This window comes from Mus caroli, chromosome X (genome assembly GCF_900094665.2).
Source record: "Mus caroli chromosome X, CAROLI_EIJ_v1.1, whole genome shotgun sequence".
Taxonomy (NCBI): Eukaryota; Metazoa; Chordata; class Mammalia; order Rodentia; family Muridae; genus Mus; species Mus caroli.
Genome location: NC_034589.1, coordinates 41,243,394 through 41,261,049, shown reverse-complemented (window position 1 = coordinate 41,261,049; position 17,656 = coordinate 41,243,394). Strand labels below are relative to the sequence as shown.

Genomic DNA, 17,656 nt, shown 5'->3' with positions numbered 1-17,656 from the left:
TCTGTATAGCCCTGGCTGTCCTGGAACTCACTGTGTAGACCAGGCTGGCCTCGAACTCAGAAATCCGCCTGCCTCTGCCTCCCAAGTGCTGGGATTAAAGGCGTGCACCACCACACCCAGCTCCTTTCAATTTCTTAATGTCAAAATTGCTTTAGTTTTCTATTATGAATACAAATTACTGATAACTAATAAAAACAATTTATTTTTAAAAATAAGTGTTTTCTTATTATTTTTATTATATTACATATTTTTATTATTTTTATTATATAACATTTTTGTTATTTTTTCTGTCTCTATAAGGTGTCATCAGGGAAGTCACACGTGTATTGAGTGCCATTCCAAAATAAAAGATTTTTCAAGCCACTTTTCTACACATATAAATTGTGATTTTTGCAAGTATACCACTAACTGTAACAAAGCCTTTACAAATCATATGAGGTAAGTTGAACATGCCAGTCAAAGTTAACTTTCTGGTCTGTGGGTGTAGCTTCCTGGTTCGCCATTGCCTAACATATATAAAGTTCTATGTTCAATCCTGAGCACAAAAAAAAAAAATGCCATTCAGATTTAATGGCTTGTTATGCCTATAATTCTAGCACTTGGGAGTAAGAGGCAGAAAGATCAAGAATTCAAGCTTATCTCCAGCTGTATATTAATTTTAAAGCTAGACTGGGCTTCATGAGACCCTGTATCAAAAATTACTACTCTTTGAGGAGTTTGTTTGATTGTTTGTTTTAAAGGCACAGTTGTCATATTACAATCAAGCGTGTCTCATCATGGAAGTAGGAATGTCGAAATAGCGAATGTCTAGAATGTTGCTTGTATATCTTCAAATGTAATAATTTATAAAACTAATGGGACAGAAATTTTTTAAAAAACAGTTAAATTAATAAAATTAGAGTGGCTTCATTAGGTAAATCCATGTTTAAAAACTTAACTTATTTTTATTTTATGTGTATTAAGGTGTTCCCTGCTTATGTGTACTTATGCACTGAGTTGGTGTAGTGCTCATTGATACCAGAAGAGAGTGTCAGATTTTCTAGGACTGGGGTTACAGATTGTGAGCTACCATGTGGGTGCTAGGAAGTGAAGCTAAGTCTTCTAAAAAAAGCAACAAGTGCTATTAGTTGCTGAGCCATCTCTAATCCCCAGGCTCCAGGCTTTTTAACGATGCTAAAGAACATTCCTCCTCTTAAGCCATAGCCACCCATCCTTGCCCTCATTCAATGGCAAAAACAGACAACTCCATTTGTACTCAAATGTGTGCTCAGTCACTAAAAACAGTAATATTATCTGAGAAAAGACTCTGTTTCTCAGCAGCTCCAGGTTCAGGGGATCTGATGTTCTTTTCTGGCAGAATTATTTCCCAAGCATCTTCCCTAATGCCATTACATTGATTGAGGTGACAGAGAGGTTACAATCACAACATATTAATGGATGGGTACTTGCTCTGGCCGTACCAGTGATCAATATAATCTCATTATTATGTGAATGTCATTAACTTCTGTTCAAAAGTAAGAAAATACGCATAGACTTGAAAACATGCTCAAAGTTAATATGACTTATTAGATCATAAAAGTAATAAAAAAAATCTTGTTTGTCTTTAATCTCTCAGCTCTCACAATGACCACCCAAGTAAGCAGCTTTGTATTTTTAAGAAGCAGTCACGAGCTCGCAGGTAATTAATTGATTTTTATCTGTTCTTTGTATTAAAAAGTTGTAATTATACTATTTAACCAGGTGTTGGTATACCTAATTTAAAATCTAAATGATTGTCACTGAACGTGATAGTTATTTTTGTTGCTATATTCTTAGAATGAAGGAAGGGATAGTCTATCACATGACTAACCTGTTTCAGTGGTGCCAGATATTGAGTTGAAACTTCCATGTATTTACATTGTAAAATGAAAAAGATTCTTTTTAGCAATATTTGATTGGGAGTAATTTTATTAAAATTCTGTAGTACTATAAATACAAATTTATAAATCTCAGCTTTATTCTTACTGTAATGTACTTTACTTTATTATGTGTGTCTTGCCTATGTAGATAGATATCTGTACACCACATGCATGCATGGTGCCCATGGAAGCCAGAAGAGGGCATTCGGTTGCCCTGAAATGGAAGTTACCGACAGTTGTGAGCCAACAATCATCTGGGTTCTGGGAATCAAACTTGGATGCTATGGAAGGGCAACTAGTGCTCTTAACAGAGCAATCTCTTCAACCTCTCACTTTTGCTCTTTATGGGGAAAAAAAGTGTACAGATCACAGTGATGAAGACGACCTGGTACCAACTTTCAAGAAGGTAGAATTTAAGCTGGTAAGGTGATGCATAACTCTAGTCCTAGCATTTGAGAGGCAGCGGCAAGTGTAGCTCTGGGAATTCAAGGCCAGGCCAGCCTGGTCTACAGAGTGAGTTCCAGGACAGCCAGGGTTACATAGTGAGCCCCAGTCTCAAAAAAAAAAAAATACAATTTATTAGGAGGATATAAAAAAGTGAACATAAATAAATACAATAATAGGAAATTGATCATAGATGCAGTGAGAGTTACTTATTTCAGAGGGGATAGAGGCTTCTACTTAAAAGATGCATGAAGTTTGGGTGTGGTGCCTCATACCTTTAATCCCAGCACTTGGGAGGCAGAGGCAGGTGGATCTCTGTGCGTTGGAGGCCAGCCTGTTCTACAGAGAGAGTTCCAGGACAGCCAGGACTATACAGAGAAACCCTGTCTTGAAAAATGAAAAAGAAAAAAAGATACATATCTAGAGAGAGATGCATGAAGAAAAAAGCGTGGATTGGAATATGGGGAAATAATTTTGAGTTTAGATACAGACTTTTTAAATCCAAAAACAAGTTCTAAAGAATAAGAATTAATTTTACTTTGAAAGACATTGAGAAAAATCACAGATACTTTGGGTGAATCAAGGGTTTGGTAGGAAGATGAATGTGGAGGAGTATACATAGTGAGTTGTAACTTCGTAAACCACAGAGTCGTTAAGGTGGTTATTTACTAATGAATTGGGCTAAGACTAGAGAGATGGTGAAGTGCTTAAGAGCACATGTTGCTCTCGCAGAGGCTCCAGGTTCAGTGCCCAGCACGTATACAATGTGGCTTGTCAGATTCAGAAGTCGATGTTCCAACTTCCATGGGCATGAAACATGCATGTGTTACACATACATACATGTAGGCCAAGCACTCATACACAGGAAATAAAATAATAAAGATCAGAGAGGCTGGAGAGATGGCTTAGCAGTTAAGAGCACTGTCTGCTCTTCCAGAGGACCTGGGTTCAATTCCCACCACCCACATGGCAGCTCACACTTGTTTGTAACTCCTGATCAACACCCTCACACAGATCTGTTTGCAGGCAAAACAACAATAAAGATAAAATAAAAATAAATTAATGAACTCATGGAGACTAAATCACCAACCAAAGAGCAGGCAGAGTCTGGACCGCAGCCCCCTACACATTTGTAGCAGATGTGCTGCTGGTCTTCATGTGAGTCCCCTAGTAATTGGAACAGAGGCTGACTCTGACTCTGTTCCCTGCCTTTGGTTTCATTTCCCCTAGCTGGGCTGCCTTATCCGGCCTCAGTGCCAGAGGGCTGCGATCAGGATGTAAAGTGAATGAATGAATGAATGAATGAATGAGTAAGTGAGTGAATAAATGGAAAGCCTGAAAACTAAATTAATTAAATATTTTTAAAAAGAAGCTCATTTGTTAAAATGAAATAAAAAATCTTACAACAAAGCTTATGTGATATTTTTAAAATGGGCTCTGGAATCAAAGGGCTACATTTCAAACATGGGACTGGCCTTCGATAAGTTACTAAAAGAAAAGTGGTCTTGAGAATGCCTGTCTTTTAAGAGTCATTTAGGTCATTTGTTTAGAGGAGATAGCCCCAGCTTAATACAGTGTAAATGATATTTTAAATTATTAAATATTTAAAATATCTGAAATGTTTTTATTTAAACCTTTGTAGCAAGGAAGTGTCATCATAAGAGAAATCAGGAATGAAGGGTGGTATGGGAAAGAAAACATGATTTTGTTTGTTCAAGAACACTTTCTTATGTGTATAGCACCTAGGCTTAAATATAAAACAGGATGGTAAGAGCAGAGCTAGAGATGAAAAGAATCAGCATAAGGTAAACTACTAGGTTTTAGCCTTAGAAAAATGTAAGGTTTGATAAGATGAAGCTGGGTTTGGTGGCTCACACCTATAATTCCAGCACTGGGGAAAGGAGACAGGTGCATCCTGAGTTCAAGGCCCCACAGGGCTAATAGTGAGACCCTGTCTCAAAGCAAACAAAACCCACATAAAATATCAGGTATGTATATGCTTTGTTAACAAACTAATAATTATATTAAATTACTAAATTTACAGTCTTCCTATCTCTTCTAACTTTATTCTGACTTAAATACACTAGATTATATGCTTCATAAACTGAACCTGTTTTGTTTGCTGTTGTGTCCAAAATACCTAGTAATTTGGTGTATAGAGAACATCCTAGTGCTTATTACTCAAAAGAGATTTTGAAATTTTTTTCAGACCTCTATATTTCTTTTTACTGTTTTTGTTGGATTTTTGTTAATTTTTTTTAATTATCTATTTATCTAATGTATATGAGTACACTGTAGCTGTCTTCAGACACACTAGAAGAAGGCATCAGATGGTTGTGAGCCACCATGCGGTTGCTGGGAATTGAACTCAGGTCCTCTGGTAGAGCAGTCAGTGCTCTTAACCGCTGAGCCATCTCTCCAGCTCCAAATGCTATCTTCTGCTTGGCAGAGAAAGCAAGGCATGGAATCACTGTGACTACAAGTTGCTAGCTGAGCCAAGACTCCTGGGTCTCTGGATGTGAATATTTTAGCAACAGATTGAGAGCATACAATTTATAGGGCACTAAAAGATAGCATAACTTAGCAATGGCTAGGCTATTTTCGTGAGCATCCTTTTTTTTCCAGGCACATGCAAGGTAAATACTGCCTACAACCCCAACCCTAATATGTTTGAGAAACATATTAGATAGACCATATTTACAACAAAATTGGGAAATAACAGTGATAGCACATAAAATAAAAACCAGGAGTTATTACACAGAACAATTACTGAATTTATGCATGGATTTCCACATATGATCCTCTGTCTTATTAGTCTTCTCTTTTCATAGGGGCATCACTCTAGTGTGCCTTAAATGTGACTTCCTAGCCGATACTTCTGGCTTAGACCGTATGGCTAAACACTTAAATCAACGTAAAACTCATACTTGCCAAGTTGTAATAGAGAATGGTATGTACATGTGTCTGTTCCTTTGAATTTATGATCTATGGGCCAGTAGTTTTTCTCTATCACAGTGTGAGCTCTTGAAAATTAAATTGATACTCAGTCTTCATGTATTACATTTGTAAACATAAAGCCTTCTCTGATTTCAGTTACCGAAAGAACCGTAACTGCTGAATCCACTTCTGAGTAAGTCTCATTTTCATTCAGCACAATTTGATAGATTTTAGCACTGTTGCAATTTTTTAAATTTTTAATATTTTTATTACATATTTTCCTCAATTACATTTCCAATGTTATCCCAAAAGTCCCCCATAGCGCCCCCCACTTCCCTACCCACCCATTCCCATTCTTTTGGCCCTGGCATTCCCCTATATTGGGGCATATAAAGTTTGCAAGTCCAATGGGCCTCTCTTTCCATTGATGGCCGACTAGNCCATCTTTCGATACATATGCAGCAATTTTTAAAATGGATCACCAATAGCAATGAAGAATACTAAAGTGTTTCTGTTTTTTGTTTTAAAGTGGCTTGTTCAAATAGATTCCTGCTCTATGAAGCTTGTGCAACCTGGTGCAAGACAAGGTGGAATTTCCTAAGTTCAAAGATCTGCAGTGTTTTTCATGAAGGCAGTTCAAATTCACAACACTAGCTCGCATTCTCCAGCTCTTTGCAGCTTTCAGATGGCGGGAGAGCCTTATTCCATCTTCTCTCTGTGTCAGGTTAACATGTGTTAGCATGTGCTTTGATTCTCCAGTTGGCGCTGGAGGAGGCACCTTAGTTGCTGTAGTCTAGTCTTGCTTTGCTTCAGATAATTTGTATTTTTCTTTGTTGTACTTGCCTTCTGAATATTATGTGTCAAATGGTATAGCTGCTGTTTTGTCTGTTTTGCCTGCTTCTTAATTTCTTATCAGTCTTGGTGGTCGGATTGCTGTTTTTTTTTCCTTCATTCTTTGTATGTCATTGGTCTATTTGTCAGATGCAAAGGCAACACAAATATGTCAAAAAAAATGTCCAGTGTACTCCGGGACAGTGTCCCCATTCAATGAAGACAACTGATGACTAGTCTCTCTTTCCAAGGAATGTGATTTATTTCGCTGGGAGAGCTGCTTCAATGTGTGGCCTTAGGATTTTATCAGTTCTTAGGCTGAGTCCCTTCCTACCTGACTGGCCTTCTGTAAGGCTGATAGTGATCTGGCCACCGATGCCTGCAAGGTGCACCAAGTAGATTTGAGCACAACTTCCCTCATGAGGACTTTGGTTCTTAAGTGTAAGCTTATGTGTTTGTACTAATGATGAAAGCCCATCAAGCGAGTGAAGCTTACATTCATGTTTTTGGAAAAACAAACTTTGTGAAGTTATGGCTCCAAAGTAACAGTTATTTATGTTATCATTTAAAGTTTTAGCCAACATTCCACGAGTTCTCGACTTATTCTAGTGGTTAATAACTTTTGAAAATTTAAATTTTAATAGCTTAATTTTTGTCATTCCCCAAACTTATTATCTACATTTGTAATTTCTGCTTAATTCTTTTTTTGTGTGTTTGCTTAAAATGCCAAGAAATTTCTTTAAAACTCTCTACTTATTTCATACAGCTATCTACTGTTAGTTTTTCTTTTCTTTTTTGTTTTTGTTTTTGGTTTGTTTAATTTTTTTTGAGGCATGGTTTCTATTATATAGCCCTGGCTATCCTGATACTCACTATGTAGATCAGGCTGACCTTGGACTCATAGATTTCTGCCTGCCTCTTCTTCCCAAGTGCTAAATTTAAAGGCATGAGTGTTACCTGTTCAGTTCATTAGACATTAATATATGTTCTCTCTATCTTGGGACTATCATAACATCTTAGTGGTCAGGAAATGAAGACAAAGAACAAAAACTCCGCTTACAGATCTTAAAAGAAGTTTTAAGTTACATTGCTATTAACTTAGTAATTATCTCCTTAGCCATTAATGTAATTCCTTAGATAAATATAATATATTCAAAAATATTGGGACCAAAAATGCACTTGTTTCTTGCCCACATATATAGAGAGAGATGTATATTTTTTTATTTTCGTGTTTGTTTATTTTGGTTACATCGAATATAGATTTTGCTGAACAGTTTTGATGTTACTTATTTTTTTAATAAAATTTGTATTGTTAAACACTCTTGGGAATTATTTTATAATAAATAAATTGATATAAAAACCTACAGATTGCATCATCTAATACGAATTCTTTTCCTTCTCACATGGAAGACTGCCTGCTTTGTCTATTGACTGAAGTCTTTATCTATTGATTACATCTTGTTCTGCTTCTTTAAGCAAACTTAAAAGCTCACTATTTATACTTTACTAATGTGAACTATTTTACAAGCTAGCAAAAGATGGACTGAAGAGATGCTCAGCTGATAAGAACACTGGCTGCTCCTGCAGAAGATCCAGGTTCAATTACTAGCATCCCATAGTTGCCAGGGATTCTGATGTCCTATTCTGGTCTCTGTGTGCACTAAGCACACATGTGGTACACAGATGGACATGGTAGGTAAAACACCCGTACACATAAAACAAAAAAATTAAAAGGAAATTTGAAAACCCTAGAGTTTTCTATGTAGCCCTGGATGTCCTAGAACTTGCTGTGTAGACCAGGCTGGATTCAAAGTCACAGAGATCCACCTGCCTCAGCCTCCTGAGTGCTGAGTTTAAAGGCATGTGTCACCACAACTGGAATAAAAAAACACCTAGCAAAAGACCTGTTTTCTTAATTATGATGAAAGGAGGCAGAGTCTCAAGAGGCTTTTACCTGGTTAGTCGGCGTTTTATGCTGTTTTTACTTTCAATCAGATCTATATGACTGTACTTTGAAACATACTAAAAACCATTTAAAGTGGTCATTTGTTATGTAGTATATTCCTTGTAATCATAATCAAGGTTAATTTTCATACTGATACCTGCTATCAATAGTATTTCAGAAATCTTTGGGATTGGCTTGTTTTGAGGTAGTGGCTTTGGTGATACTCAAGGCTTTTATTTCTGTACCTAACTCAAGGATTTGTTTTGTCAGTTACCATTTTTCCACTCAATTTTAAAAACATTCTGTTTTTAACAGTATTAATAAAATCCCATTTTAAAAAAAAATTGCTCCAGCCCAAAGATTTATTTATTATTATACACTGTACACTGTAGCTGACTTCAGACACACCAGAAGAGGGAGTCAGATCTCATTACAGGTGGTTGTGAGCCATCATGTGGTTGCTGGGATTTGAACTCAGGACCTTCAGAAGAGCAATCAGTGCTCTTACCCGCTGAGCCATCTCGACAGTCTCCTGATTTTTAAGTGTTAAAACTTTTACCAAGAAATTACTTCTTTCTAACATAATTGAAAAATATGAATAAGTATATTCTTGATGTGGTGGTGTTTAAGTCAGGAATATAGTTTTCCGCTATTCCATGGGACCCTGTTTCTTCAAGTTCTGTGTCTTGTACTATCTTTTAATTATTCTTTACATTTCAGGCAATCAGTATAAGCTTGCTTATATGAGTTTTCCTTGACACTCTTCCGTTTTCTTTAGGCTAGTCTAAGTTTTTTTCAGTTCAATATAGCCATTGCATGAAGCTGCATTAGTGGCTTTTGTTCCTCAATTGAATAATAAGTACAACTGGTTTACTTTCAGTTCATTACCATTATTAGAAAAATAATCACTAAATGGGACACCTTTAGTCCCAGCACTCAGGAGGCAGGGGCAGACAGATCTCTGAGCTCAAGGCCAGCCTGGTATACAGAGCAAGTTCCAGGACAGTCAGGGCTACACAATGAAACCCTATCTTGAAAACCCAATAATAATAATTACTAAACAACAGAGACTTAGATTCTTGCCCCCCCCCATTTTGACAACACGTAGTTGAACCTCTTTGGTTTGTTCAGCAAACATTTATTGAGATCTTTCTGATTGCGACTAGTCTCAGTGTTTCAATTATTGAAATCACTACCCTTGAGAAATTTGTATTTCAATAGTAGGGGACAGACAATAGAAAATGAATAAGAAGTCTTAGGTGCTTCACAGTAAAGGAATCAACAAAGGCTTTCCAAAAATACCTAACAGCTCAATAAATGATTGTTAAGAATTGATAAAAGGATTGCATGAGATTAGAAAGCTTCAGCAAAGCAGCAAATGAAGTTGAGTGATGTGACAGTCTGAAGACTGGGGAGAGAGCTTTACCAGTTGTACTGTCTAACATGGAATTAGGATCTATGAAGAGATGCGTTGTTGTGTGTGGTTAGTATATGCTAATAAAACTATGAAATGGACTGGAGAGATGGCTAGGCCCATAGAAGATTTTGGTTCCCAGCACCCATGGCAGTCTCTCCAGTACCTTTTACCTGGGCGATGGCGGTGCATGCCTTTAATCCCAGCATTTTGGAGGTAGAGGCAGGCAAGTTCCAGGGTGGCCAAGGCTGTTAAACAGAGGAACTCTGTCTTGAAAATGACAAAGTATAAAATTACCAAACAAGTGACAGAAATAAAAACATTGAACCAATCAGCCAATAACAGATATTTCTCGAAAGAAGTGGAGAGATGGTTCAGCAGTAGCGGTGCTCTCTACTGACCTCCGTGGGCACTACATGCCTGTGATGCACAGACAAGGAAAAGCAACCATACACATAAAATGAAAACCAAAGAGCATACATGGGCTGCTTCGAACCTCCAACCCACTTCCTCCCAGCCCATATGTAGCAGAAGACTGCCTTGTCTGGTCTCAGTGGGAGAGGATTCACCTAATGCTATAACAGTGATACTCCAGGGAAGGGGGATACCCAAGGGGGTGGGAGGGGGAGCACTCTCTCAGAGGCAAAGGGAAGCAGGTGAAGAACTTTAAAGTCTTAATTTTAAAGAAATAATAGAGCTGTTAGGATTGCCCGGTGAGAAAAGGTTGTGCCACCAAGCCTAATAACTTGAATTTGATCCTTGGAACTCTTAGGATGAAAAAAGGGATCTGACCGCTACACATGTGCCCTGGCGTGCATACACACCATAAATAATGTATCTTTTCCTTAAAAGATATACCAATGGCTGATAAATACAGAAAAATATACTCAACACCCTTAACAATCAGAAAAAGGCAAAGTTAAACTACACTGGCATCCTGTCTTGCTACACGGTCTATAAATGGCCATCATCATAAGGTTGTGAGGGAAGAACACTTTCAGACCACTGGTAGGAACATAAACTCATGAAGCCAAAATGGAAATCTCAGGGAGGTTCCCCAAAACCTAAAGGAGAAGTGCTGTACAACTCATCCGTTCCTCTTCTGCTATAGATATCTGAAGGACTCTAAGTGAGCATACCACAGAAGTCCTTGCATGTCTATATTTGTTGCTGCTCTATTCACTATAGTCTGGGTACGAAATACCTAGATCCTTGTTAACAGGTGAATGGGGAAATGAATGAGTAAAGAAAGGGTGGTGCATATAATCTGGAGTTTTTGTCAGCCATAATGATAATTGTGTCATCTGCAGGGAAGTAGATATGAGTGGAGCTCATTATGTTAAGTCAGACTCAGAAAATTTTCACATTTTCTTTCATATATGGAAAGTGGTGTGTGTGTGTGTGTGTGTGTGTGTGAGAGAGAGAGAGAGAGAGAGAGAGAGAGAGAGAGAGAGAGAGAACATGTGTGAAGGAAGAGGACTGTGGAAGAGAGAACAAGATATGATGATATGAAACCTAGAATAAAACATTATGTTTTGATACATTTGGGTATTTTGCCTGCACACACACACACACACACACACACATATATATGTTATATATATATATATATATATATATATATATATATATATATATATATACATACATACACAGACACATACACACTCCATGTGTATTCAGGTGCCCTTGAAGTGTCAGCCTCAGCACCACTAGAACTGGAGTTAGAGGTATTGTAAATTATATACTGTGAGTGCTAGGAACTGAACCTGGGTCCTAGGCAAAACAATCAAGTGCTCTTAACCACTGAGCCTGCTCTTCAGCCAGTCATTGTCTTCTTTTATAGAGAGTTTGGGTTTACTTTTCCTTAAATTGTGGTGTGTAGCCCTGGCTGTCCTGGAACTCACTCTGTAGACCAGGTTGTCCTTGAACTCAGAGATCTGCCTGCCTCTGCCTCCGAAGTGCTGGGATTATGTCATGTATGGTGATGTATTTAGAGAACAGCTTTGTAATAATGGTACTATGTGTTAAGTACTGTCATATATACATATATACATATGTAGCCATATATATATGTCATGTATGGTGGTGTGTTTAGAGAACAGCTTTGTAATAATGGTACTATGTGTTAAGTACTGTCACTACTACTACTAATCCTTAGGAGTGACACTGGAAAAAACACATCAATGAAATCTAGCAGATCATAAGCACTGTTGATATTCATAGCTTTTAGTTAGTTAGTTAGTTAGGTAGGTAGGTAGGTAGTTAGGTAGTTAGGTAGTTTTCGAGACAGGGTTTATCTGTATAGCCCTGGCTGTCCTGGAACTCACTCTGTAAACCAGGTTGGCCTTGAATTCAGAAATCCACCTGCCTCTGCCTCCCAAGTGCTGGGATTAAAGGCATGCACCACCACTGCTTTTATTTATCATCCCAGGTCTTGCAATACCATGCTGCTGAGTTTTGCTTGTGGGTTTGCTTGTTGTTTGTTTGTTTGTTTGTTTTGGGATGGCATGGAATGAGACAAACTTTTACTATGTAGCCCTAGATGGCCTTCAATTTACTATGTACAGCAGACTGTCCTTGAATACCCAGAAATATAAATATATATATATATATATATATATAATCCTATCTCATTTAGAAGAAAACCTCTTACATTTAGAAAAAAAGCCTTTTTGTAGTGCTTGACATTGACCCCAAGGCCTTACATATGCTAAACATACACTACCAGTTACTTACAAACCTAGTCTTTTTTTAGCGGATGTTTGGCCTCAAACTTTTGCTGTTGTTGTTGTTTCCTTAGTTTTGGGTTTGCTGTTGGTGATAGTGGTGGTTGGTGGTAGTTTGCTGAGACAGGGTTTCTCTTTGTAGCCTGGCTGTCCTGGAACTCAGCCTGTAAACCAGAGTGGCCTTGAACTCACAGAGATCCACCTGCCTCTGCTTCCAGAGTGCTAGGATTTAAAGGTTTGTGCCACCACTGCCTGGCTTGGCAAACTGTTCATCCTCCAGCTTCAACCACCCAAGTGTTGGGATTATAGGCATGTGACACAATGCCTGGGAATCTATTAAGAGAAGGATTTTGCCTGAGCTGGTGAACACTTGTAATCTCAGCATGATGGGGGCAGAGGCAGGATAATTTGAGGCTACTCTGTGTTATATTTCGAATACCTACTCCAAATTTTTTTATTAGCTATTACCAGGAATTCACTTTCAGAAATCTTGGCTATTTACTCAATGCTTTTTTAAAAAAAAAGATTTATTTATTATTATATATAAGTACACTGTAGCTGTCTTCAGACACACCAGAAGAGGGCATCAGATCTCATTGCAGGTGGTTGTGAGGCACCATGTGGTTGCTAGGATTTGAACTCAGGACCTTCAGAGAAACAGTCAGTGTTCTCTGAGCCATCTCTCCAGCCCCCTTCTCAATGCTTTTAATTTTTGAAAATATGTTATATCAATAGTAAAGATGCCCTTGTTTTGAAAGAATTAAAAAATATGTTGGGGGTTGTTCTTTACCCATGATCTCCATTTCCTTCTGTTCCATAGTTTTCCATCATAATCTACCTGATTCGATGAACTATAGCACAGTCTAGTGGGAAGGGGCTTTTGTTTAATGTTATTACATTTATTTAGTCATTTATTGTGAGTTTATGAGTGTGCACATGCACATAAGTTCATGAAAGAGACTTTAGGAAGTCTCTTCTCCTACCATGTGAGTTCTTCGAATCAAACTCAAGCTTGGCAATGGGCACTTTTGTTGGCTGAGCCATCTCACCAGCTCTGGAATGAGATATTACCATTAAGCAAGCCTTCAGAGCCTCTGACCATAATTGTCAGTAAATGAGTAGGCTATTTAAACAGTTGTCTCTCTATTGATTAGATCAAAATGCCCTAAAGACAATATGAAATATGTTTATTAACTAAGTTATTTATTCACTTTACATCTGGGATGCAGGTTCCCCTTCATCCTCTCCTCCCAGTCCCGCCCTCTCACCTCACCTCCCTCCCTGGAAATAGTTTGCAAAATTGATTCAGTGTCAGGTAGTGGTGGTGGCACAGGTCTGGGGAGGAAGAAGCAGGCAGATCTCTAGAAATATGCGGCCAGCCTGGTGTATAGAACATAGCAAGCTCCAGGCCAGCCAAGGCTACATTAGAGACACCCTCAAGTGTAACAGTACACAACAATATGTGGAAAATACAATATACAAATATCTATCCAAAAATTACATTTCACTTAAGTTATCTTCCTTGAATCTTCCAGAATTCCTGAACAAAAGATTTCCAACCCTATTTTATAGATGAAGACACCAGGTTAACATCTTTCTGGAAGTAATGTTATCAGGAAGTACTGACATCTGAATGATAAGTCATTTTCCTTGCCTTGTTTTAGTAAAATTAGATCATTTTCTTCCTACTACTAAAGGTTTTGGGAGGTTGGTTTTTTTGGTTTTGGTTGATTTTTTTTTTTTTTTTTTTTGTGGTGGTGCTAGAAATGGAACTCAGGTCTTCATGCATACCAGGCAAGTGTGCACCCGCCACCGCTACTGCTGAGCTACTCCCCAAGTGAAGTGCTAGTGCATGCCTGCCATCCCAGTGTTCAAGAGACTGAGGCCCAGCAATTGAGAGTCTCTCAGCCTAAGCTGTCACATATTGAGCTCCTGGAAATCCTGAGCTCCAGAGCGACACACTGATTCGAAAAGGCAAATACTAATAGTCTGAAGCTGTCCTTAATTCAGTGGGAAACATAAAAGGCAGCAAACGAGAGTTAATTCTAAACAAGTGCCATGCCTAAATAGACCAGACTGGTCTACTGATTACTTCAAGCCAAAAGGACATCTAACTTCGGGCAGGACCATTCGGCCTGCGTTTTCGACATACAGCAAGTCATAATGGTTCTTTCAGGAGAGATGGCCCTCACATACCAAAGCTGGGAAAGGGCCTTGGTCACAAAAGACTGGTCATTAAGGCTACAGTAACCTTGAATAAACAAACTCTTTGATGAAACCTTTATCTTCCAATACATTGCCACCACTTATCTCTGTAAGTACCTTAGAATTTCTGACCCTGGTCTGGAGAGATGGCTTAAAGGTACTTACATATAATAATAAATAATTTTCTTTAAAAAAAGAATTTCTGACCCTAGTCCAGATAAACAAACTCTCATGTTATTACTTTACAAATTTATTGTCCTTGACCTAAAAAGTATGAGTGCATCATGCTTTGATCATTTCTTCAGAATCCAATGCTGTGAAAATTTCTGTGTATATGTAAAATAAATTGAAAAAAATCAATGATCTTGACAAGAACTGATCTTGTCAATCCATTCTTGTATGAATTGGGCTCATTGATCTTGCCAAGGAACCCACATACAAACTAAGAAGAATAGAGCTAACCTCTTTGTCAAGTAGTGTGATTCCATTCAGTGAGGCCCCTGGAAGGATATGCAGGACAATATCAGAGGTAGCTCCCCTTTATTTGATTTTCTGTTTTTATTTTTATTTTTGTTTTATTTTATTTTTTTGTCTTATTTTTGGTTTTTCAGGACAAGGTTTTTCTGTGTAGCCCTGGCTGTCTCAGAACTCACTCTGTTGGCTGTTTGCCTCTGCCTTTATCTCCCGAATGCTGGGATCAAAGGTCTGTGCCACCACTGCCTGGCACCACTTTATTTGAAGTATCTTGATTTCCATGAGGGGTTGGTGGGTAGGCTCAAGTCAGCCAGGTTTCTTACCCATAAGTCTACCTAAAGCTTCTTCTAGACCTCTAAGATTAAATACTTATTGGGGAAGAAATAAGTGCAAACCAAAGAATGAAAGCCACTCATAAAATTCATTTCTTGTTCTGGTTCAGCCGCATCATAGCCCCTGGATAGCCTGAGTTCCAGAGTGAGACACCAATCCAAAGGCAGTCAATATGCTCCCAAAGCAACAGAACTGGTTACTTTCCCTGGCTTCAGTGTCTGCTCACTGCACAGGTGAAATGGGCTCCTTTCTCCCTGTTTGTCCACGCTGCTGCTGTGCGGTGATTCTTAGCATAGCAGATTCACAGGCTTCCCTGGGGAGAGTGAAGCCCGAGCGATTTGACAGGGAGTAATCTCAGACACCTTCAGGCCATTTCCTTTTGTAAGAATATCCTAGCTTCTGCTGTTTGAGTGCCTGAGTTGGGACTAGGATTTGTTGTTGCTGCTTTGTGCAAACATTGAGGACCGTAGAGAACCAGTTTGCTGCATTCACTAACTTCACCAGCAGGGGGCGTGGGATAGCCATGCAATCCTCCCCCTAGAGCCAATTTTGTCTCTTGCATCTAGAGTGGCTCTCAGTGTGGAAGTGTTTATACTCAGGATTAGTCTTCCCAAGTCTCTTGAAGTTAAGAGGCTCTTACCTACTAGTTTCAGGCAAACAGCCCAAGGACAATGAGCGTGACCAAAATAGTTTCATTTTTCTTGCTCAAGGCCTGAAAGGATCCACTTCACCCAGTTGAGTTCCCTGGAAACTCGAAGTGTCCCCTATTGTTCACACAGCTGGCTTTCATGTTGTGGCTCTAGAAAGATAGCTTTTGCCTTTAGAGCTTGCCAGACGGCTTAGAGAAAGCGACACACAGAGAGGCATGGGGGCACCACAGGATCATCTGTGAACACTTTAAGAATTCAAATCCCGGGGTGGTAAGATGGCTCAGCGGTTAAGAGCACTGGCTGCTCTTCCAGAGGTCCTGAGTTCAAATCCCAGCAACCACATGGTGGCTCACAACCATCCGTAATGAGATCTGACACCCTCTTCTGGTGTGTCTGAAGACAACTACAGTGTACTTACATATAATAAACAAATATTAAAAAAAAAAAAAAAAGAATTCAAATCCCTGAGCCCCACTTTAGAGCTTCTGCATAGACTGGGTTGGAATTCTGTACTGTAACTAATTGAGGTTAACTTGAACCAGCATTTGAGAACCACTAATTCAAGAGACTCGCCAATGAGCCATTTCATCGATCCTAACAGCCCTGCCCTGCCCTTAGGAACATGGCTAGCTAAAGGACTTGGATTAACCCAGGGGGGTTCATTGTGTGAAGCATTCTGGGTTCCTTGAGAAACTGGCCTTCCCCAAAGGAGCAAATACCCTACTTTTACTTAACATGCAAATAAATTCATGGGCTGGAGAGATGGCTCAGTGGGTAAAGGTGCTTGCTCCCAAGTCTGATGATGTGACTTTCAATTCATGGTGGCAGGAGACAATCAATTCCTGCAGGCCATCCTGTGACTTCCACACACATTCTGGCACACTTTGTCACTCCCCACACATAAATAAATAAATAAATAAATAAATAAATAAATAAATAAATAAATAAATCAAGATAAATACAGGTTTTTCCCCCCTAGGACCAGTCACTGGTGTTGAGTGTACAGTGTTCTGTATTCTTACAACATAACCCTATACTCACTGTTGTCTGATTCTTTTTTATTGGTTTTTTGGACACAAGGTTTCCTCTGGGTAACAGCCTTAGGCTGCCCTGGAACTTGTTCTGTAGAGTAGGCTGGCCTTGAAGTCACAGACCTCTGCCTGCTTCTGCCTCCTGAGTGCTGGAATTAAAGGTGTGCTCACCACTGCCCAGCTTAATTCTATGATTTTTTAAAGATTTATTTTATGTGTGTGAATGTTTTCTATGTATGTGCATCACATGTCAGAGGAGATCAGAATTGGGCATGAATTCCTTGAAAATGGACTCACAGACAGTTTTAAGCCATGATGTAGATGCTGGGAATTGAACCTGAGTCCTCAGCAAGAACAGCAAGGGTTTTTCATCACGGTACCATCTCATCAGCCCCTGTTGTTGAAGTCTTGTTTCTAAGTAATTGCATTATTCTGTAACTGGGTCATGGGGCCTTTGGACAGGATGTGTCTTCCTGTAACACATATTCCATGGCATTCTTTGCATACCATGTATTTATTAGACCAACAGGGAATAAACATCAACTTCTCCTGATGAAATGTGTGGGGAATGGGATTTTTGTGAAAGAACTGGGAATGTGAAGCGGCTTCTTTCTACACTTTAGAAAAGGAAGCAAGACATCCAAGACACATACCTTGGGGAAGGGGGGGCAGAGGCAGGAGGATCTCTGAGTTGGAGGCCAGCCTGCTCTATAGAGTGAGTTCCAGGACAGCCAGGACTAGGCTGAGAAACCCTGTCTCGGGGGG

At 39.0% G+C, this 17,656-nt stretch overlaps 1 protein-coding gene across 4 annotated transcripts in view; it reads left to right on the top strand.

Annotated features, from left to right (window-relative positions):
* Znf280c (zinc finger protein 280C) overlaps window positions 1–7,474 on the top strand; it is a 49,269-nt gene extending 41,795 nt beyond the window's left edge. For 2 of the 4 annotated variants that reach the window (XM_029473463.1, XM_029473464.1), the window contains 5 exons: window positions 301–438; window positions 1,616–1,678; window positions 5,174–5,292; window positions 5,436–5,472; window positions 5,809–6,938. In XM_029473463.1, coding sequence (XP_029329323.1) covers window positions 301–438; window positions 1,616–1,678; window positions 5,174–5,292; window positions 5,436–5,472; window positions 5,809–5,824 — 373 coding nt within the window. In that variant the 3' untranslated portion in view covers window positions 5,825–6,938. Of the gene's footprint in view, window positions 1–300; window positions 439–1,615; window positions 1,679–5,173; window positions 5,293–5,435; window positions 5,473–5,808 lie in introns of all 4 variants that reach the window. The other 2 variants (XM_021153219.2, XM_029473465.1) reach the window with 2 other exon arrangements.
* The last annotated feature ends 10,182 nt before the right edge of the window (window positions 7,475–17,656 follow it).